The sequence below is a fragment of the Polyodon spathula genome, chromosome 11, assembly GCF_017654505.1.
Source record: "Polyodon spathula isolate WHYD16114869_AA chromosome 11, ASM1765450v1, whole genome shotgun sequence".
In the NCBI taxonomy this organism is placed as follows: Eukaryota; Metazoa; Chordata; class Actinopteri; order Acipenseriformes; family Polyodontidae; genus Polyodon; species Polyodon spathula.
In genome coordinates this window covers 36,969,045-36,992,937 of record NC_054544.1, presented here as the reverse complement: position 1 = coordinate 36,992,937, position 23,893 = coordinate 36,969,045, and the positions used below count along the sequence as shown (strand labels likewise).

The 23,893-nt window shown below is 36.9% G+C and overlaps 1 protein-coding gene across 1 annotated transcript in view; it reads right to left on the bottom strand.

The window, feature by feature from the left end:
• Positions 1-244: 244 nt before the first annotated feature.
• The window catches only part of LOC121323475 (guanine nucleotide exchange factor DBS-like), a 93,155-nt gene continuing 69,506 nt past the window's right edge, over positions 245-23,893 (bottom strand). Inside the window, exons 18-33 of the mRNA XM_041264560.1 lie at positions 23,383-23,475; positions 21,044-21,136; positions 20,598-20,723; positions 18,377-18,598; positions 11,925-12,017; positions 11,385-11,463; positions 10,019-10,088; positions 9,495-9,607; positions 8,401-8,496; positions 7,615-7,698; positions 7,223-7,294; positions 6,324-6,413; positions 5,693-5,811; positions 5,275-5,387; positions 2,953-3,044; positions 245-1,668 (exon numbers count right to left, since the gene is read on the bottom strand). Coding sequence (XP_041120494.1) covers positions 1,568-1,668; positions 2,953-3,044; positions 5,275-5,387; positions 5,693-5,811; positions 6,324-6,413; positions 7,223-7,294; positions 7,615-7,698; positions 8,401-8,496; positions 9,495-9,607; positions 10,019-10,088; positions 11,385-11,463; positions 11,925-12,017; positions 18,377-18,598; positions 20,598-20,723; positions 21,044-21,136; positions 23,383-23,475 — 1,656 coding nt within the window. The 3' untranslated portion in view covers positions 245-1,567. The remainder of the gene's footprint in view (positions 1,669-2,952; positions 3,045-5,274; positions 5,388-5,692; positions 5,812-6,323; positions 6,414-7,222; positions 7,295-7,614; positions 7,699-8,400; positions 8,497-9,494; positions 9,608-10,018; positions 10,089-11,384; positions 11,464-11,924; positions 12,018-18,376; positions 18,599-20,597; positions 20,724-21,043; positions 21,137-23,382; positions 23,476-23,893) is intronic.

Sequence of the window (23,893 nt, the reverse complement as noted above, 5' to 3'; positions counted from 1 at the left end):
CGTTCTATCCAGACCACTGCCTGTTCAGAAGTCTGGGCCGGCAGCCCGCTTCTCTAAGTTGGGCTTTCTCCGCTCGCTACTGTCCCACTAACAGCTCGTTTCTGCCTCTGTCCATCCTATAGTCCGAGCAAGCGCCCCGCGAATTAACATGTCAAAGAAACTACAAAATGATATTGCAAGTGTCTACCGGAAGCCATAATAGTAGTACAGTATTTCAGGTTCCACTTTGAAATGTCACATTTTAAAACTGTCAGTATATGGAAAACTACAAAACGGTATGTAATTCAATATTGTTAATGTAACATTATTTAGCCGGTTTCAATAGACTTTACGAAGCTAAATTAGTTAATTTTATAGGGTAACGCAAAACTTTTGGGCATAGCTGTATTTCTGGCTACAGGTACTGTACAAAAAGGTTACATATTTTCTTAAGTAAATAGACAAACAAAAATGTAAAATAGAAGAAACAAAAGAAGTGCTTCATTTTTTTTAGTTAAGTATCTCATTGTTGCAGATGAGGAGAAGACAGTAAATATACCCTATATATGATAAATAAATTATATTTATATTTATTATAAAATCAGTAGGGATGTGCAGGATGGGGACAGGACCACACGTTTGGACAGAAAATACATTTTTACAACACCTGGGTTTGGCTCGATCCACTTTTGAGGCAATCTTGTCCACTTCTGGTAGGCTCTGCCCTTTCTTCTTTTCAGAATGCCTGCACACCCTAGCAGTTTATCATGTAATCTGAACTGTACTAAACATAAAATATATCTGTATTTAATATGGAACTGTATTAAACATCAACGTCTCACAGACCCAGTGTGACCCTGTGTCTTTAGAATGCCAGTTTATCATCACCACAATATATTTCAGCGTTCAAGCAAAACAATTGTATTTGATATCGTAAATATAATTTGGTCTGCTCAATATTGTGCCATTATTGGCCCATATTATCGTGAAAGCAGACAAGTAAACACTATGACAACACAGTCAGCAAAACACACCAGAACCAGTCACCTGACAAGAGAATTACAATTTTAAGTTGTACAACAGCTCAATGTGGTCATACAATTACTTCAAAGAGTTCATATTTCTGGTGCAGAAATGGACATGTACAATCATCTTACTTCAAGTTCCACAGTAGCTTTTCTATCTCTGAATTTGGCATCTCACTCAGTCACAGACCTCTTCTTTTATACCATACCGGTTAAGCTCCATAAAAGGAATTGAAGGATCAAGCTGTAGGAAATCCGTGGAAAGGCACTGAAACAGTGCTAAATAAAATGCATAAAGCAACACTTTATTCCATCAGAATAAGTTTATACTTAAGCATGAATGCAGTTCTCTTGCCATGAGATGAAGCAGCCAAGTGCATTGGTGATCTGCTTTACAGTCACAGCTGAGTGTCAGGGGGTTATATGCTGGAGGGAACCTGGAACTCCTAGTCTTCAGATGAGAAAAACAGTTTCCTCTGCAGTGCTCTGCCTTGGGGAGGATGTAATGCATGGCACAGGCAGAGCTAGTAGCCCACAGAGAGATGCAAAGGCGATCCAGTGTTTCAACTTTCAACCTTTGTTTCGGTAGCTCTATTCCCCATGTATTCACTTTCCTGTTCTTCAGTGTCAGTTAATGCAGCAGTGCACATATCACTAAAGAAATCTGAAAGACAGATTGATATTGAAATAAATAAATAAATACATGGCACATTTTTATTCAAACAAAAATGTTTTTCAAATGTAGAAGCTACTTTTCAAGTTACAAAATGCGAAATAAAACTTGCTGAAGCTACAATTTTTTATTTCCTAACTAACAGGTGTTTTCCACCCTTTTAAAAACAATTAAAAAAATAAATAAATAAAATACATAAATAGTTTATGCTTTAGAAAAACAGTCGATAACAAAACATTCCTTGAAACAATCCTTAGGGTTTTGTCATTGAGTTTTACTGGATTTGAAAAGGATATTATTAAAATTCTCAGAATATATAATTTCCTGTTTAATATGCTATGTGTTTTGTATAGTTCTCTACTGCCGTTTCGGCTTAAAACATTTCTTTACCCCCAACTTATCTAACTAAATGTCCCTTTTTCAACCATGGCAACTGCTTCTTAAAGTTGAAATTCTGAAGCAAGTTGATTCTAGAAATAACCACCAACAGCGTGCTATTATAACTTCTGTTCCCTCTTCAGCTGCGAGTTAGTGAATGAAAAATCTCCATACAGTATCACTATTAAAGAGGGGTCAGAAATTACAGCTGCGCACTGTTTGTACTCACTTTTCAAAACAACTTCATTCAGAATGTAGCTTTTGGGAGTCTTTTCAGTCCCTGTGGTTGGGGGGGGGGGGGGGGACGGACGGACGGACAACACTATTGCCGTGATAACATGGCAAAATAACAATCTAAGTGGAAACGATGAAATCGTTCATAAAAACGATTAAATGAACATCCCTAATAGGATTTTAAACAGGTAATACATAAAATATTGTAGAAATGTAAAAATATTCATGTTTGGTATTGTGTGATCAACAGAAGCAGTGCAAGCAGAAACAATAGCATCTAGCAGGCAGGAGAGGGGTACTTCTACAGAATGGTTTAAGATCAGAAAAAGCATGCTAGTTAGAAGAAAAGCATGCTGCTTCTTCAGGTCTTTAAAGCTGGTTTCTATGGTTTTGCCCTGTACTATAAGGAGCACTATCAGAATATATAGCATGGTGCCATTTTAATATCTAGCTTAATCAATATGAACCATCAGGGCAAGTAAATATCACCTTGAGTTATTATTAGGTCTTAATAAGGAAGACTTAAATCTGTCTATAAAACAGAATTTGTCTCAAGGTATTACACCCCTTGAGAGTAGACCTGTCAAATAATCCTTAATGGAACTACTACTTGCACTGATGGCTTTGAATGGTTATAGATGTTAACACTTTAACAGGAGGTACCAGAATTACTGTTTAAGTGAACTCTTCCAGCTGTTTTCAGTATGCTGGATGGAACCAACCCTGTCTTCTGAGTTAAAAGGTTCTTGACTAGCCTAAAACATAAACAGATAATGGCAAGAGATTCACTTCAATTAAGGATTTATTCATATTCATAAGTCCAGTCAGACTATTGTCATAAGACTTAACTTAAAATGCATCTTGTGAAGAGTAGGCATGTTGATATACCTATACTCTTACTTCTGCCTTATACAGCTAGGATCACACATCAGTACATTACATGGATCACATGACAACATATGAATAGTGTCTAAGTTAAACAATTAACCTGATCACAAATTGATAGTGAATCTAAGTGGAATGCTGCAAGAACAGCAGCACATCCACTGGAATGCAGTATGAATTTGTCCTACAGACTTCATTCTGCTAAACCAGAATTATCTGAATTAGATGGCAGGAATCCCAAAGGCCAAACTAGATTACAGGCAGATTTAACAAAACAAAAAAAACAAAACAAACAAGACAAATGGTGTTTGTATGCTTTTTGTATTAATTGTTACCTCAATACTGTGAGGATAAAACATGGGAGTCATTTGTAATGAGAAAAAAGTGATATTGCTGTGAAAATGTGAGGTGACAAGCAAGCTATTAAAACCATTCATGAATTGTTTGGTAATGAGGTGTTTTATTTGTATTTTGAAATTAGTAGGATATAGGTTTCGATAAAAATAAAAAAAAGCCGTTCTTAACAGTGTAGTAATTAACAAACAAGATGGTAAATTCCAAAACAAGCCACGTCTTTAAAGAATGTTCAACTCCAATCTTAAACCTTCAGGAACCTAATGCAGAAATCGACAACTTCAAAAGACAACTGATACTCTTCTGTTGAAATCTATTGTAGCAATATATCTTATTAGCAGGGTATGTGTGTCAAATGCATGAATGGTGAGTATGTTTATTACAAGGACCAAGAGGGTACCAAGTTACAGTACACTGGAAAACAGTTACAAAAGAAGGAATTGTTGAAGAATGATGTAAATACAGGTTAGGTATAAAAAGGCTTGTTGTGTAGCTATTAATTTATTAAATCGCCATGATTTAAATGTAAACTTTCTGTATTATAAACCAAATCCATTTTTTAGACATCAAAACCGTATAAAAACGTCAAAACACAAAATAGCTCAAGAGAAAAGCCATTTCCTCACATTACCTTTGTTTGAAACGGACCATATGAAATGTTATTTAATATTTTACACTAAATCTTGTAATATGAATATGTTAATAGTAATAAAACAGTTAAAAAATCATCCCTTAAATTTATATAGTTTTAAATACTTTAATATTTTACACTGATAAAAGATTGACGTACCAAATAAGTGTGTTGTTTGCAAGCAATTGGGCTTTAAAAAAAATAAAATAATAATAAATAAATAAATGAAAAATTAAATGTAATCTGAGGAAAATCGCTATTTTCATACTGTTTTGATGTCTAAAAAGTAAATTTTGTTTATACCGAAAGCTCACAGTTACGGTAAACCAAGGCGATGAATAAAATAATAGCGTAAGTAATCACATGGACAAAGTTCAATGAAACACTCAAAATAATGCTAAATTTGGCATGACAAGGAAGAGATGTAGGGATGTTTCAGAGTGATCTGAAAGTATTATGAATGGTTGTTCACCACTATTACACCCCACTAGAAAATGGAAACGAAAGCCTGTGAACGTGACAGAACATCTGTACACTTTTTAAGCACTTGCCCACAGGACTAGTGAGACACAGACATCAGCTTGTTCTCATCTGAATTAATTCGCCTCAGGCAAACGGACGAGCGTTAGTTTCTAACCCTGCTGAGCATTGTGTGGTTTTACTGCGTTTGATGTGAGGCTTTTCAGATCTACTGCCTAAAACAGCCCAAGTCTGTGAGCCGTGAAACTCTGCACGTAGACATTTCCAACTTACACCTGCTGAATAAGACAAAGATGAACCAGTTTAACTGTGGGTACTGTCTTTGTCACAAAATGTTACCACTTTAAAAGTTTCTTTACATTTGATTTGATTTGTTCCTGAATGAAACTCTTTTGTGTTAAATTTCCTGAAGACCACCGACTTCTAAGAGGAAATCGAACCTTACAATACGATACCCCACATACTGTAAATCACTCATTTTAATATATACTTTACCATGACACCTCATTTACTTAGGCCCCTATAACACCTCTTACTGTACTCAATTTTCATTAAATTATTCATTGCCATTTCTCACTATATACCACTGTATTATTTTGTACATATTGTTGATAGCCTTGGCTGGGGGTACTCACCACTGGCCATTCTCCCCTTCCTCCAGGAACTGCACCAAATCCCCAGACTCCAGGGACAGCTCTTCGGAGGTTTTAGCATCATAGGTCACCTGAACTCGAAACACACCATGGTCCTTACAAAGGGGACAATGCAAAGAAAATGCAATGGGGACTGATTTAAAAATGGTGCCTGTCATTTTATCTCTCTATTTTAGCAACAATTCTATAGCCTCTTGCATAGTTTTTTGTCCAATGTGTATTATTGGTCTATTTCAGTACACAATTCCAGTCCTCAAACTACTTTTGCATTAGACAAGTAAACCAGCATTATCCATACTTTGTATAATTGATCCCTAGTTTGTATTTATTAAAAGGCTTACAAAATTAAACGACACTGCATGACCATTTTTCTTTAATGTAACCTTCAAAAGGTGCTTACATTTTTGTTACTGAGTTCTTCCTCTGCCTCTGAAGAGTTGGAGAGCTCCTCTGGGCTGGAAGGGATCGCTTCAAAATCCTCGCAAGTGTCCAGCGATGGAATCTGTCTATTTGTCCAGCCTTTAAAAACAAACACAATTCATCATTTCTGTTCATTTCTAGCGATGTGTAACAACAGGTTATGCAGTCTAACCCTGTTAAATAATGTGAAAATAAGACATTAAAGTTTTTAAAAATGTATTAATATTACTCTCTCAGTACAGGAGTACCAATAACACACCAAAATTATGAAAATAGATGAGTTATCTTATGAACTGACAAAATAAAAGTAGATGCGCACACCAGTAATGTCAAGTACAATTCATGAAAAGCAAACAGTTTATAATATACAAGATTCCTTACAAAACAGCTTAAACCAGCTGCAAATCGGCCCCCAAAATTTGAATGGCCCACTGCTACTGTAATGAACTAATACTGTCCAGAGAACCAAAAACTCCCAATGATTTAAAAAACTGCTTACAGTGAAAAACTGACACAAATAATAATAATAAAAAAACATACAAAAAAAGCAAGCCACAAAACAATATAACATGTTAATGACAATTGACAGGCATTCCCTTGTCTTGAGTTACCTGGCTGGGAAGTAGATCTAGTAACAGCTGAGTTTGTAATTATAGTACTGCTGCGTTTGCTTTCAGCTGGTACAGCATCTCTTAAAGAATCTGGGATGAAAAGGACTTTTTTTACAGAGCCATACTAGAGCTGGTGCAAGAAAATGAATACAACAAGACAACAGCAGGAGACCAACAAACAAATATTACTAAAATAAATGCCAACATTGCAGGACAAGCCGCTTAGGCCAGATGAAATACATTGTTAAATGACTAAATATATTCTACTATAAATCACAGCTCTTATAAATACACAGTACATTCAGATGTTTTCCCAACGCAGTGGTTGTGGTTAGATATTGTACACCCACTCTCTTAATAGTTTGATTAAAATAGCGCCATAGAGTGTCATGATGCAATATTCTCATGAAACAAACTGCCAGTTAGTGCTGCTCCTGACAACTACTATTAACAAGAAAGTCAATATTATGAAGAAAAAAACAAACACATTATGACCATCTAGAAATATGAGTTTATGTCCTGCTGAAATATGATTTGAAAAAAAATACAATTTTACAAGCATGCTACATTACTGACTTGGAATTACTTCCTGGAAGTTTTTAACAGCACTTTACATTTCTAATTACAGCAAGCACTAGCAAGTGCTCACCGTCTTCAGAGTGGTCCTCACTTTAAAGTAAGCTAATGCACAGCTACTCTCTTGACAGACCAAGAAAAACAACTGCACATCAAAGAGAACATGCTTTTATTGCAGCTTTTTAAGAATGATACCACCACCTCACGAACATGACACGGTGCAGGCAAAAAACGAACACATAAAATAACAAGTTAAACTCCATTAACAACAACAGCGACAAAAACTGTTTTCATGCATAATAACGCAAGATGTCCAGCTATACCTTCATACCCCAATGGAGTGGGGTCACTCTTTATTTCATGCCTCTTAGCTTTAAGATTAGGAGCAAGAGCACCTGTATAGAACAATGCACAGCATTAAACAAGATAACAACCTGCACAAAATCACAGGGCATAAAACAAAAGCGCTGAAAACCTAAATACAATGTTGTCACTATGGACTGTTGAAACCGTCTTAAATTTCTTGAAATTTATTTATTTATTTTTTTACATTAGGTTCAGCCTCATTCTCCAATAAAAAATACAAAAAAAGTTATATTTTTTTGCAGTGTACAGATATATACCTAGCAACAGTGATGTATCAGGTAATATAATAAAAAGGGAGTATGATGTAAGGGAGTAAATGCAACATATGGAAACCGCTGGCCTTCGGTACCTTTTGTGTGTCTAGTAGCTGAGGAACTGACTGAGGAGGCTAAAGAGAAGCGACGTGTGACTTCTGTCTCCTTAGACTGAGGCTCTGGAGTGAAACGCAGGGTTTGCAGTTAGTAAGCCAGGGAAGGGAGAACAAAAATGCATTAAAAATGGGGTTGAAGCAACTTGCAGACACAGCGCTGCTTCTGACAATCACTGGATATGCCAAACAGCAAATAGAAAAAAAAAATGCAAAAGGAAGATACCAATGCAAAGACTGAAATCATTCAGAAGCACAGATTAAATACATCAATGCGATTCTTATCTGACATTATTGTAAAGGATCAGTTTAGCAATTAAAGCATCTCTAAGTATTCTCTGTAAGTTAATTAATGTTGAACTGCACAAAATACACAGTGAAAAGAGCTCATTAATGAAATATAGGCTCGATTTCCCGCAGTTCACCAAGCGGTTTTCTGGTTTCTCCTAGCTACAGTTCCTAATCTCAAGGAATGAAATAATATTTGGTTTGTTACTACATAGATATGCCTTTGATGCAATAGAATTTAAACACAACAAATAGAGGTGGGTTTATTAATGTGGCAAGCCAGACTTTCACTATGTATTCAGAGTGCTGTATATGTTAACACTGATAACTTTGTATGTTATTTTGAAAAATCCACAGCTATTTTTGCTAACGACAGGCCTCAGATATCAAAGAAGTGTCCTGAGGACAAAATGAAATGCAGGAGAGTAAAGCAGCGATGAAGATTTCTGAAACACCAACAGGCTCAGGGGCTGACTTTACCTTTAGAGGGAGGCCTTCGGTTGGAAAGACCCTGCAATGTGAATCGCTTTTTAGCAAGAGCAGAGCGCTCAAGATTATGACTGGCAGAAGCATCAGCTACGAAAGGAAAGCAAAGGAAAGGCAGAAGTAAGGAAGGCAGGGTATGTGCCGGCAGCTCAGGATCTCATGAAAGTGTTCACATGTAACAAAGCTTGAAAGCATTATCTAGCCACTAACACACAAACAGTACAGTGGAACAGTACTTCAAGAAAGCACGTCTTCCTTGTTCAATATTAATACTAAGTTTCTGCAGAATCACTGCAACTTTTAAAATGTACTTACAATTCAAAGAAAATTGAAAACACTTAAAAGGGAAAACATTACTTCCATTCCACTAAGTGTAATTTGTTAATGATAAAACTGAATTAAATTGATTAACTCATGTAAGAAGTCCCATATGATATGGATACTGTACAAAGCACTCAGTAAAACAAAGCCAGTGGAGACAGTAACTAAACACTGTTTTTGACTGACTTGTTTGCACTCAGTGATTATTATAATTCAATCAGAAAATATATAAAATAAAGCTAGCAATTTTCTAATAATCTTTAATCAGATATATTTTGTTTACGTTGCCTAGATTTATAATTTCCCAGTGTTCCTTTAAAGTTTACTGTTTCAGAGTCTTTCTGCTTTAAAGCTTGTTCTTGTTTAATTTTCATGGTTTCTTCACAAAAACAAGAAGTTTGTATCATAATGTGATGGAAGGAGTAGCCTGTCATTATTTCTCATGACGCTGAAGAGCGTGAAACTTGAATCAAACCATGCATGCTTGTCGAGTTGAAGAGGGCAGTTTCGGCTATATACTGTACTCCAGGACTATCTGAGAAGATTCCCAAAGCCTCAACTTGATACCAATATCCTGTAAAGTTTTCTATATTTCTCTTAATGTACCTTTAGCTTAGTAGGATTGTTAGCAAACTGAAAACAATACAACAGCCTTCCAAAATGAAAAGGTAATTCTTGATTCTGATAATTAGTTCATAATCAGAGCACAGGTCTGAAGCAGAAAGGACCCTTTTTTGGACTGTGCACATTGCACTTGAATCACATACCTCTCTTCTGTCTAGTGTTGGGACTAGCAGGGCTGCTTCTCTTATTAACGGTTTCAGGGCTCGAAGACTCAGACTTGTTGCTTTCTTGCTTGCAAGAAGACTTTCTCATATTTCTGCAAAATATGAAACAGTAATGAGACACATAAATAGAGAGATACAGTGTGCAGCCCTAATCCATACCTTTAAAACACGAGCATGTAATAATCTATATTATATATATATATATATATATATATATATATATATATATATATATATATATATATATATATATATATATATATATATATATATACATATACACACACACACACACACATACACACACACACAGCAAAACTCCCCCGCCATGTCCTAATTTTGACTACCGAAATAGAAATTCTCTTTACACTGAACACAATAAATAACAATAAATACAGTAGTGCACAGACAGATTCCAAACTAGTACAGCTCTATGTCCACATGGTGGAAGCTTACACCCACAATGTATCTCTGAAAGCTAAATAAATTAGACAGTACTGTACCTTGCATTGGGGGAATTCATAGGAGCGTGATAGACATTTTCAGTGATCCTTTGGTGAAGCTGGCTTGCCTCTATTTAATCAAGAGCAAAGAATACCAAAAAGAGCAGTTATTATTAAAGGAATTTCTTGTATTATATAAATAAATGTATGTCTATAATACATTTCTGAAACGTATCTAGAACTCAGAAAGTACACCTACCAGAATTATTTTTTGTCTAAAATTTCTCCAGGGGTAACTGGACTGCTGGGTGTGTGAGCTTGGATTTACCTGCATGGGGTTCCAAGATATCCAAATATTTTTAATTACAGGCACCCGCCAGCTCATTAATTAAAATGGAAATTTAATTGAAAGTAACATCATACAATGGAGCTATAGTTTGAACTTTGGATATATAAGCTTCAGTCACAGTGCTGAGGAGTTAATATCTGGTAAACACAGAAGTAACTTCCCTACAATACTGTACATCTTTCAAAAATATGTATTTTATTCCTGTAAGACCTTATACACATTCCTGTAATTGACCCCAATAACACACTCTTGCCTTTCTTGAAAAATAACTTGTACCTGTGCAGCACAGCCTCACAGTCTAAGGAGACCAGAGCAGAAGCTGAGGGTTGGAAACTCTGTCTTAGGTTTAAATCTTTCTAATCCATGCTGAAGTAATCTCTTTACGCTCCAATTGAAGTTATAAAACCATGCACAAGGATTCATGCAAGTTCTGTAGCATACATTTTTGCATATTGCATAGCCCATGGATAAACCATTTCCTATTACTGGCTGCCATTCATACACACACACACCTGTGTACAAAATATGCTGTACAAACAGAACTAGGCTTAACCTTAAATGGTAACGCAATAGAACATTTACGCCAATGAGGCCTAAGGTAGCACAATGAGTTGGATGGTCTTAGCCCAAGTCTGCTACACCGTTCTGTATTGAGAACACACCAGTTTTAAATGACCGTATACTGACTTCTCTAGTCAAGTCTTCCCATATCACAAATATCAGCTAAGTGGGAATCGCTGGCCTTACTTATGTTTCAAGCAGCATGAAACAATCTTTGACTATTAGTCAGTATATCTGCAGAAGCCCCAATAGCTCACACTAGGTATAACTAAAAGGCCGACAGGTATGCACGGGATGGTGACTCAAAAGGATTGTGTGTATCTGCTTCAGAACCTACAAAATCAACCATACAATATCCATACATAGCCACCCTGAGGAAGAGGATATTAAAATAGGGGTATCAGAAAGCATGTAAAGTTCATAGTTGAAATAATGTATGGCGGAGGATACAGTATAGTTAAGCAGTGTGAATTAGAAAACAGCACGTAGCATTGCTCTCTGTGACAATGGGAGTACCTCTGCATGCTTCCAATTGTCCTGTCAACACTTTTCTGATTTCAGTAACCCACAGATGCTTCACATCCATCGATGAGGCCTGTTCATGAAAGCACAACAAAAAGTGTGTTGGTTGGGTTATGTACTCACCCCAGTAGAAGACCTCTTTGGTGTTGGTAAATTGCCCATATTTAGGGTTGCCTGGTTTAGCCCACAAAATCTTAAAAAGTCTTACAACAACATATTTGATTGAGATTTCTCATTGAATGATCATGACTGGGATAGAAACTATATCAAACACCCTTCTAAAGTTTAGCCTTCACATATTAGTTTGTGACAGGACAGCCGCAGAGGTAAGATTCAGAGTCAGGAAACAAAAAAACAAAAAGGTACAAAACGCAAAACAAAGGTTTAAAAAACACTGGAACAAAATAAATTAAACAAGTACACACACACACACACACACACACGGTAATGGAAAACAATGCAATAAAATGGCAAAGTGGCATTTATTGCATTTTAAAATGTGTCTGTGCACTTTCAGAAGAAGAGTAAACTCACCTGAATTATATAGACTTCTTCCCTGCCACTGTACCAAACCTCAAACTTCTTGCTGTCTCCTTTCACGTTTTCTGTGATGCCAACAGCGCTCATCTGCAGGAAAAAAAAAGTCAATTAGGAAGTCCTGCTTTAACTTCTTACTTGGAACAAGATGTACAGATACATAGGTTTTCTGTGGTTGCTTGATTCTTCTTAATACTTAGAATAAGACTGTCTAATTGTTTTTACCACCCCTGGTTGCTTTAACCTGCTTAGTCAAGTTCAATAGCATCGAAAAGATTATTCTAGGATATTGCTAACTGACATAAACCACATATCAAGTCAGCCTTGTACTAAAAAAAAGATCTTTGACACTCATCCTTTATTTTCTCACCAACTGCCGGACCACAGCTACTTCCTCACACTGGAATCCAAGTAACTGCTTTTTCTGTAACTGAAGGTTTTCTGCAGCTACCCAGGAACATTACAATTCAATTAGAAACAAAAAATATATTTAATCGGTGAATATCAACAATATTATCAATGAATGGCCATGTAAAGCTGGGAAGTTAACTTGTATCACTACTACAGCATGTAAAACAACCAACCAGTCTTGAATTCTGGAGTGAAATAACTATCAAAAAAACGTGTGTGGGTAAAATACATTTGTATTTCATGACCGATTAGGACCTTAAAATTGATTAATAAAGAAATGTGCATGGAAAGTTATTAGAATCATAAATGTAACAGTTTCTTGCAAATTCGTCTGTATGGTCAAATCTACAAAATCATTGCATCTGTTCAACGCAACCATTCTCAGTGCCTATGTCACATCGTATCCATGCCAGACAGCCCATTTGGGATTTTACTGCATCAATGAAGTAGCCTGCTATCACTTTTGGATTGCTGTTTGTGGAATACGCATGCATCCATATGATCTGTCGTAAAAATCCATCAATTGCTCTATTTATGCATATCCCATAGGGCAGGGGTAGTCAATAGGCGGACGTGGTCCGAATCCGGACTGCCAGAACATTTGGAGTGGACCGCCAAGTCATACGCCAGTCTGTGTTTTTACACGCATTCACATTCACTTATAACAATGAGGGTACAGTAGGTGTAGCTGTGATAGTAAGTAGCAGATACAGTAACTACATGAATGAAACAAAATGTACAACGGCAGAGTTAGAAACTAAAATTAAGTGAAACTGTGTGCATTGCCTGCTGTCGTCTGTTTTGCAAGCGTCTATCTTTCCCATCTAATAATCGGCATTAGGGTTTTTTTTTTTTTTTTTTTAAGTACGCAATTTAAATACAATTGTCATACCATATGGTTTGAGTTTAGAAAAATCTGACTTCACAAAGACAAAGAAAACAAAGCAATGAGTACTAGTACTACAAAGCCCATTTCGGTTAAGTAGGGTTTCCAATCAGATGTAATATTTTTGATAAAACATAATAATGCGTTTTTGTTTGGTTTTTTTAAATACGCACAAATCAATGTGTATTAGTCTTATTCTGTATCGTACTACTGACTCTGGGAAAGCACACAATATTTAAGCAACATGTGTGTGGGTATTCGTTCTCCAACATGAACATTATTCATATTGTATTGATCTCTGTTCCTGAAGGCAGGGGTTTCTCACAGATGGACGTGGGATGCAAACCCAGAACCTCCCGCTCTGAAGTTTAATAGATCAATTAAAAAAAATATTCAAAGAAAAAAGGCACTTTACAGAGCTTTTAAAAGGGCCAAGAACAAAGTACACATTAAGAGTACTTGGAACTGCAAACACAAGTCAAAAAGGAAGTTAGAAAGGCCAAGATAGAGATAGAAATGTCAAAGAGAAACAAATGTCAAAATCATAGACAAAGACAAAAAATTAGCAAATATATTAATTACTTTTCACACGTTTTTACAAAGGAGGACACGGGCAACATGCCCCACATGTCGACTTGTTCCTATCCAGTTTTAAATAACTTCAGTATAATAGAGGCAGAAGCGTTAAAGGGACTAGGAGCTCTTAAAATAAACAAATCCCCTGGGCCGGATGAGATCCTCTCAAAAGTACTCAAAGAAATTAAAGAAGTTATTTAGTCTCTTGACACAGGGGTTGTACCGACAGACTGGAGAATTGCAAACGTAATATCGATCCAAAAAAAGGGATACAAACTTACTATAATAAGATCCAAATGGAAAATACATACTATAATAAGATCCAAAATGGAAAATTACCTATATGGTAACAGTATCCTGGGAAACAGTCAGCATGGTTTTAGGAAAGGGAGATCGTGTCTAACTAACCTGGTTGACTTTTTTGAGGATGCGACATTGACAATGGCTAACTGCAAAGCATCTGACATGGTTGCTTTAGATTTCCAGAAAGCTTCTGACAAAGTCCAGCATAAAAGATTAATTCTCAAACTGAATGCAGTAGGGATTCAAGGAAATGCATGCACATGGATTAGGGAGTGATTAACATGTAGAAAGCAGAAAGTCCTGATTAGAGGAGAAACCTCAAAATGGAGCGAGGTAACCAGTGGAGTACCACAGGGATCAGTATTAGGTCCTCTGCTCTTCCTAATGTACATTAATGACTTAGATTCTGGTATAGTAAGCAAACTTGTTACATTTGCAGATGACACAAAAATAGGAGGAGTGGCAAACACCATTGCAGCAGTAAAGGTCATTCAAAATGAGCTAGACGGCACTCAGAACTGGGCAGACACATGGCAAATTACATTTAATAGAGAAAAGTGTAAGGTACTGCACGCAGGCAATAAAAATGTGCATTATAAATATCATATGGAAGATACTGAAATTGAAGAATGAATCTATGAAAAAGACCTAGGCGTTTATGTTGACTCAAAAATTTCTCCATCTAGACCAGTGGTCTCAAACTCACGGACAGCACAGCACTGTAATCCGGCCCGCTAAATAGTTACACAAAAGTAATTTAATCTGGCCCGCATGGAGCTGCATGCATAAAACTCGAGTAAACATTTGTAAAACGTGTGCAGGCGATGTTGTGCATTGTTTCTGATTAGTTCTGTTGTAATACGTTGCTACCACTTTAAGAACTGTCGCATTAGCTACCGTAAATTGACAACAGTCCTGGTTTATAGCAGAGATAAGACACCATACAGACCGACGTTTGTTCGGGAGGAGCAACTGAACTGATAGCTTGGTAACAGTGAAAGTCCAACATTTTGTGCCATAACAATTGACAAAAGACGATTGATCAGATCTAAACTTTTTTTTGTCTCCGTTGAGTCAGCATCAGTACAAAAAAAAAAAAGAGTGGCACTGAGACTACATGAACTAGTCATCGTAGCAGTCACTCGAAAATATATCATATAGGGATCCCCAACAAACGTAAATGAGCAAAGAAATGTCTCAGTCTAAAAGAAAAATTGACCACAAACACAGGCAATTTCAAGAAAAGTGGACGGTTGATGATTTTTTTGTGGCATACAAACAGAGTGCGACATGTTTAATTTGCAAGGAAAGAGTTGCCGTTTTAATATTAATATTAAATATTTAATATTAAAAGGGCACTATACAACAAAGCATGCAGAGCACTATGATAAATATCGAGGAGAGAGAGGACAGCTTTGCAGTGGAAGAAAGGGTTAGTGTTGCAGCAACAGATTTTTCAGAAAGTGAAAAAAGATTAACAAATGGCAAAATCAGACGAAGAGAAAAAAATAGCTAATATATTAATTACTTTGGCAAGTTATGTGCTGAATGAAATGATTGCTAAGTCTGGGAAGCCATTCACTGATGGTGAATTTATTAAAGACTGTATAATTAAAGTGTCTGAGGTTGTACGTCCTGACAGGAGAAATGTTTTTAGCAATATTAGCCTGTCTGCAAATACAGTAGCAGCGCGTGTTGTTGAGCGTTCTAAAGATCTTGAGGAGCAGCTCTGAGAGAAAGGCAAAGCATTCAGTGCATACTCTATCGCGCTTGATGAAAGCACCAATTTGGTTGATAGTGTTCAGCTGGCGATATTTGTGAGAGGTGTTGATGATAACTTTCAAGTCACGGAAGAACTGCTAAGCTTGTCTACAATGCACGGTAGAACAACAGCATGTGAGATCTTGCAAAACATTAAATATGCACTAGAACATGCTGGTCTGCAGTAGCATTCTTTAGCAGGCTTAAGAACAGATTGAGCCCCAGCAATGATTGGGAAAAAGAACGGGTTGGTAGCGCTTGTGCAAAAAAAGATGGAAGAACAAAATGCAGAGCAATCAGTAGCATTACACTGCATCATTCACCAGCAGGCACTGTGCAGTAAATCTTTGAAGCTCGACAACGTTACGTCCGTTGTTGTGAAATGTGTGAACTACATTCACTCCAGGGGCTTGCAGCACAGACAGTTTTGTGCTTTCTTGGAGGCAACTGAATCCAAATATGGTGACTTGCTGTACTTCAGAGGTGCGTTGGCTAAACAGGGGCTTAGAGATTCTTTGAGTTAAAAACAGGTGAAAAGGTTCATGGTGGAAATTAATATGCCCCTGCCAGAGTTTGAAGACACACAATGGATGATGGATCTTACTTTCCTTGTTGATCTCACTCAAGAGTTGAATAACCTAAACCTGAAGCTACAAGGTCCTGGTCAGCTTGTGACAACAGTGTTTGATGATGTGAAAGCATTCACAACTAAACTGAAACGGTGGAAAAAAATCAGATTTCTCAATCGCAATAATCGCACTCATTTCCCATCATGAGGTTTGCAGATTTCAGAAAAGAGTAAACTTCCAGTTGTTGGCTAATCCATTTTCAGTTGATGTGGAAACAGCACCACGTGATTTACAGATGGCGCCCAAGGAAATGTCACAGTTCTTCAAGCAGCTACTACCATCTTTCCCCACAGCTTTTCAAAAGCTTCAGAAAAAACATGGCTCTGTTCGGCAGCACATAAAATTTGTGAGAAATGTTTTCCACTATGAATATAAACAAGTCAAAATACAGAACTAAATTATCTGATACACACCTTGCTGCAATCCTGAAGGTTTAAACTGTTCAGTTACTGAGGCCAAACATCAACTGACTCACAGAACTGAAACGTTGCCAGGTGTCTGGCAAACACTAAAAAATCTCTGGCAAACCCAAATTGTAAAAAAGTTCTATTACAGTCCAGTGTAATACTTCATGAATGAAGTTTTTTTTCCTTCTTTTTAACCAATACCATCTTCCATGATGTCATTGGCCCTACATTAGGATTTCAGGGTTGACATTGGCCTGCATGTAAATTGAGTTTGAGACCCCTGATCTAGACAATGTGGATCTAGACAATGTGGGGAAGCTATAAAAAAAAAAAAAAAAAAAAAAAAAAAGTTAAATAAGATGCTTGGAAATATAGTGAAAAGTGTTGAATTTAAATCAAGGGAAGTAATGTTAAAACTTTACAATGCATTAGTAAGACCTCATCTAGAATATTGTATTCAGTTCTGTTCACCTCGCTACACCTCTAGAAAGAGCGCAAAGAAGAGCAACCAGAATTATTCCAGGTTTAAAAGGTCACATGCAGACAGGCTTAATGAATTGAATCTATTCAGTCTTGAACAAAGAAGACTATGCGGCAATCTGATTCAAGCATTCAAAATTCTAAAAGGTATTGACAATGTCGACTCGGGACTTTTTCGACCTAAAAAAAAGAAACAAGGGTCACAAAGGGAGATTAGATAAGGGGGCATTCAGAACAGAAAATAGGAGGAACTTTTTTACAGAGAATTGTGAGGGTCTGGAACCAGCCAGTAATGTTGGTGAAGCTGACACCCTGGGATCCTTCAAGAAGCTGCTTGATGAGATTCTGGGATCAATAAGTTACTGCAGGTTACTGTACATTTACTGATTGTTTTGTATTTTTTTTAAGCATTGCATGGAGATGGCTTATAGTAAACCGCATAGCAACACTGTATTTGGAGCCTAATTAATCTTGTTTACTTTTAAAGCAAAAAATGTCTGCATGTTTAAAGCAGTTTGTGTGTTGTTTTTGTTCACTAACCCAAAGATGTTCACAAATCCGACTTTTTCACATATCCGCTCATATCCCAGTCCACAGGGGGTCGGATATGCAATGTTGTACTGTACATTAATTACACAAATTCATCTTTATAACAAATGTTGTCATGTATGTTCTTAGTATAAATCATTACTTTCATATGGACCACACTATGTAAAAAAGCTTAAAAAAAATACATAAAGAAAAAAATGATTACAAACTGAAGGTTTTGAATGTTATTTACTCAATTACAAAAAGGAGACTCCAGTAGCAGTAGTCTGGCTTTATTTTCACTGAAACCGCAGTGGCAGGAAACAGATTGCTGCAAAAGAACTACCTCTGCATGAAACAATACAGTAGCAAGCATGTTTGTAACCTACATTCCCGTCTAAGCTGTGCATGCAAAATCAAGGGCATCTCTGTATCACAGCTTACATCCACTACATATATAACCTTTACCTTTAATGCATGCTTGAAGCTGTATGACGGAGTCTTCTCATGGCCATCCACAGTCTCCTCTCGTTTCTTACAGAACAGCAGCATCTTGTTATACAGAAAGAGGTGCCTCTGCATGGGCTTGAACCGGGCAAGATCCTTCACCTTGCTGTGTCCTTTTTTGTGGTCTGTCCACACGTTGAAGGACCCTTGCATCAGCAGTTTGCCAAGATCATTCAGGTTACCCTATAAAAATGTTTTTTTTTTTTTTGTATTTATTTGTTTTTTAAACAGCACTCTAATTTTGTATTTATTACACTATTGTCTCCAGTCACTGACTTTTTATTTTGTTTGAACACATTTTATATATATACTACATATACATACATACATACATACATACATACATACATACATACATACACACACACACACACACACAGTACCAGTCAAACGTTTGACTACACTTGCTGGAACCTAGGTTTTTTTCATAATTGACAATGTTTCACGTCATATAAGTTTCTGTAAATATTAAATGAAAACATGTTACAGTATACAAAACAAGGAGTATCAAAGCAATGTTCAAGAAAATTGAAAATTGTCTCAATCTTGGATTCCTCAAAATAGCCACCCTTTGCCTTAATAACAGCGTCACAAACACAAGGCATTCGGTTAACAAGTTTCAGCAGGAAATCACCCGACATGTCTTCCCAGCTCTTCTGCAGCAATTCCCAGAGATGTAGGGCACTTGTGGGTAGCATTGCTTTGACTCTTCTGTCCAGTTTGTCCCATACAAGTTCTATTGGATTGAGGTCTGGAGACTGGACAGGCCAGGTCATTAGATTAAGTTGTCCTTCACTTTCCTTCTTCGCCAGATAGTTCTTGCACAACTTTGAGGTGTGTTTCGGGTCATTATCTTGTTGAAGAATGAAGGACTGCCCAACTAGCTGTAATCCTGATGGAATGGCATGCCTCTGAAGTATGCTATGATAGCCATTCTGGTTGAGCTTGCCATGGACTTGGTAAAGATCACCAATTCTGTCACCAGCAAAGCAACCCCAGACCATGACACTGCCTCCTCCATGTTTGACAGTGGGAACCACACATGCAGAACTCATGCACTCACCCCCTCTGCGTCTTGCAAATACTCGGCGGTTGGACCCAAATATTTCAAATTTTGACTCAATCGTCCATAAGACCAACTTCCACTCCTCAAACATCCAGTTTGTGTTTTTTGGCACAGGCAAGTCTCTTCCTCCTTATTCTGCACTCTTAACAGTGGTTTCTTTTCAGCAATTCTTCCGGTTAGGCCAGCTTCACACAATCTCCTCAGAACAGTTGATGTTGAAACATCTGTACTTCTAGTAGCATTTAGCTGAGCTTGTATTTCAGGGGCAGTTAATCACCGGTTTCGCAGACTTGTGACTCAGATGAACCTGTTCTCTGATTCTGAGGTCACCCTTGGCTTGCCTGACCTTGTTCGGTCCTCATGAGTGCCAGTTTCTTCAAATCTTTTGATGGTCTTGGCCACAGCAGTTACATACACTTGCAAAGTTCTTGCGATTTGTCTTAAAGATTGACCTTAATTTCTTTTTTCTTGCTTAACTGAGCGTATTTTGCCATTTTCTGCTCCCTTACATTCAGGAATGACAAACTTGTGTCTATGCTACCTATATTTACAGTAATCGTGGACCCTCACCTGTTAACAATAATTCGTGACAAAAGGTTAATTAGGTAACATGCTAGTTAACTCAGAGAACATCTAACAAAGACACTTATACAGAGGCCAGTGTTCTAACACCGTGTTATACACATTTTAGACTTTTAACTGACTTGGGCTTCAGACTGAAAACCCCTTGCTTTGGGTTTCCATTTCATTGATATTGACATGATTTACGTTTTCATTTAAAAATAACATTTTTGAATGCAATTCACTTATGATTATCAGCTTATACAAGTACACACACATCATATAATGAAATATTAAGTGTTTATAGACAAGTTTATACAGTTAAAAGCATAGATAATCATGAAAAACCTGGTTTCAAGCAGGTGTACTCAAACTTTTGACTGGTACTGTATGTGTGTGTGTGTGTGTGTGTGTGTGTGTGTGTGTGTGTATATATATATATATATTATTAAAGCCTCAAGCACTCTCAAGTTGGCTTTTCATTTGGTAACCTTTCTTCTTTAAAAAACTTCCTGCAGTGCACTGTACCCATGTCCTTTAACAATTAAAGCATACCTCAAAACCAGTAATAGCAATCTGATGCATAGAGTCATTAACTGACTTGATGATGTCCAGCATGCTCGCTAGGGCCTCCTCCAGCTCAGCAGTGCCTTCTGAGTTCTTACAACATTTGAGCATCTCCTAAGGAGAACATTAAAAGAAAAGCCACGTGTGAAAACATTAACAGGCACTCTAGTCAGGCAGGGTGCACTGGTAAACTGTTGCCATAAAAGCAGAAGTGATGGGCAGTGGCAATATTTGAGCGTTATTTCTTTATTGTGGATGCCACTTTCTCAACTTAAAAGAAACCGTTTAAATAAGCTAGTTATGTGGCAACTAACTTATGCTCAATTCGTTATCTGTGTAAAGATGCCCAGATAACGTCACCATGCTAACAACATTAAGAAAAACTTTGAGACAAATGTCATCATACCCTGCATTGCCAATCCCTGTTCATTTACCTTTAGCATCAGCTGATACTTGGTGATCCTCTGAACAGGTTTCAGTAAATAGGCATCCAGAGAAAGTTTATGATCCAGCTTTCTCTGGCATTCCTGCAAAATCACAAATATTTGAATAACGTTAAAAGCGTTCTCACATGTGGGAACTGTTTTGCCATCTGATGCTGCATTCTGCTTTTCCCTAGTTGCAAACTCGATCAAATAATAACAACAAAACAACAACAAACGTATGTTTGAAAACCTGTTAGTTTTTTCCTCTGTCAACTATCCAGTTACTGCATTTTAGGGCCAGAATCGTTAATCTAAAAACAAAATGCTACATCCAACGGAATACAGGCATATGATTAGGACAGTTGTTAAACTCCGTTTTGCAAATGGCGATATTGTAATTTAATAAGAGTCAAACTTTCACTGAAGTATCACAAAATCGAAAAAGCCATACAAGAAAACATGTATGGTGCCTCCAAGCTTGCACACATAAATATAACCTAAGTGTATATTTTACTGCGAAGTGTGTTTACTAACTCACCTGCTAGCTTTTACAATGCAGCCGACAGCATACGAAGTAGATTGCTGTGATAAGGGAGGGCTTGCTGTGATGACGTTCTACCAGTTCAAGACACTTATAAATTTTGTAACTGCTGTCAATAAAAACATTGTCTTGCGTCCGACTGATCGCCATGCCTTAATCGGTAAATGGTTTCTTTTATAGCAAGCCATTTTTAAAAACGAATAGCAATTGATATAGAGTACCTATTTTCTCGTGAGTTATTGCTTAGCCACTCTCTGCTTTACTAGCAGCACCACTTTGGCGCCAGTAAGGCCTCGGTCGCTGTAAATTAGTCAATTATTTCTTCATAACGGTTTTCTGAACGAGAAGGACGGGATCAGTGCTCTATAACTGGATCTTCCGTCAGCAGATTTTCAGGTAAAATTATCCTTCTCATCAGGTTTATTTACCGAGTCCAGATTAAATGATGGAAGTTATTTGTCTGCTAAATTACGAAACCCATCATACACGCATGAGACATACTTTAATATTAGTAAATAATCGAGAGATAAAGTAAAAGAAAAGCAGTAATGTCTCGATCAATACTATTTGGCCAGATCTTGCCCCAGGTCAGAAGATCACACTTAACGGATTGTTTTTGGATTACCACAAGTTATGGCAACATAGTTATTAATAAATTACCGATTCTTTGACTTTGGTGTGTATAAAGCTTAGTTTCTGATGTTTTTGTACCGATTCTGATTTCCGCAGTGCATTCATTTACAACAATTTAAGTTACTAAAACGTTATGAATGGAGTCGGGCCCACGCCACAATCAAATCGGATTTTAAAGAAGAATTCTGAACACTTCTGTGTCAGAAGTACAAATATGTGGTGTGTCTAGTCGTCGCCTCTCGTTCATATAAATTAAATACTGTTTTCGGTAATCGTAGTAGTACCTAGTTTTACAATTTAATTAACTGCAGTGCCTTTTCTCGGACGTTTGAGAGACGGCCCCATCATTTTGATGTGTATGTTATACTGTATTGATGTCTAAAAGGTGCATTTCAGTTATACTTTTCTAAACCACAGCATTAAATAAATTAATGCTGTTAGCTTACGTAATCATACGGACAAAATTCAATGAAATGCTGACTGGTGATGAGCATGTATGAAAATAATTAAAAATTCGGCACGGCAGTGGCGCCCAGTTTAGGAAACCCTGAGTTAGCTAGCCCTCTATGCCTTAACCGTGTGTTTTTTACTTAGCAACTTGCCTCAGTTCTGCCATTTGAAGGTGCCGTGGCTTAGCCTTAAGACTGAAAGGTTTAAGTAAGCTGTCCGCGAAATCAAGCTTGTAGTAAAGTAATGTTTTTCAGTATTTATTTATTTATTTTTTGTAAAAGTAAGATGTAGCCTAAATACACTGACAGACCATGAGCTAAATATAAAAAACTTCAGAGTGAATGTGACCTTTTAAAATTCCAATTTGACTGCTCCATACCACCACAAAATGTGTTAAAGTTTGATGAAATAATAATCTTGTTACTTTTCAGGACACATTATAAATTTGCTTCTACTATCTCTGTCTAAGCAGAGACTGTCAAGTTATGCCAAATTGTTTGGTGGTTTTGTGACCTCCAATCTACAGTTCTGTAAATTGAGACCACTCATTTGACATATTGTGAATGCCCTGGCCATGTAAGGTGAAAGGTAGTCCATCGTACTGTACCACTTTGACTCACAGTTCAAGGTTTTATGGGGCAGTTGATATCCCAATACCAGGGTCAATCATAGGAAGACAAATTATTTCAATTCACATTTTAAATTAAATAAAAACAAAGTGTACCTGAAAGAATTGACTATCTCCACATTGTCTCCATAGGGCTTCAGAACGAGGTTTGTTCTGACAGTATTTTTCATAAATCTGAAGATCTTCTTTCTGAAAAAAAAAAAAAAAAAAAAAAAAAACTCTCTCTCATATAAATACACACACACATATACACATACACAGTGATATATGTAGATGTATTATCAAGGCTATATTTGCATCCTGAGCCATTTGGGGGGAAAAAAAGTAATGATGTCAAAAAGTGTTAATTGCTCTAGAAGATATACTTAAACTTTGACCCATTCGACTCCTTGAGACCATCGCTTTCAATTCAAACACAAAATGTCGCATTTCCAGTCACTCGACAACACCCACAGTAGAGAAATGTTCATTAGTGATCAACAAAATGAGAATACGTTAAAAAAAGTGATGTAAAGCTGGTACATTCGTATCTCAGAGAAACTGGAGAGGAACGAGAAATTAAAACAAGGTAAAGGCAATCATCCAAATAAAGCTGAAGCACTAATGT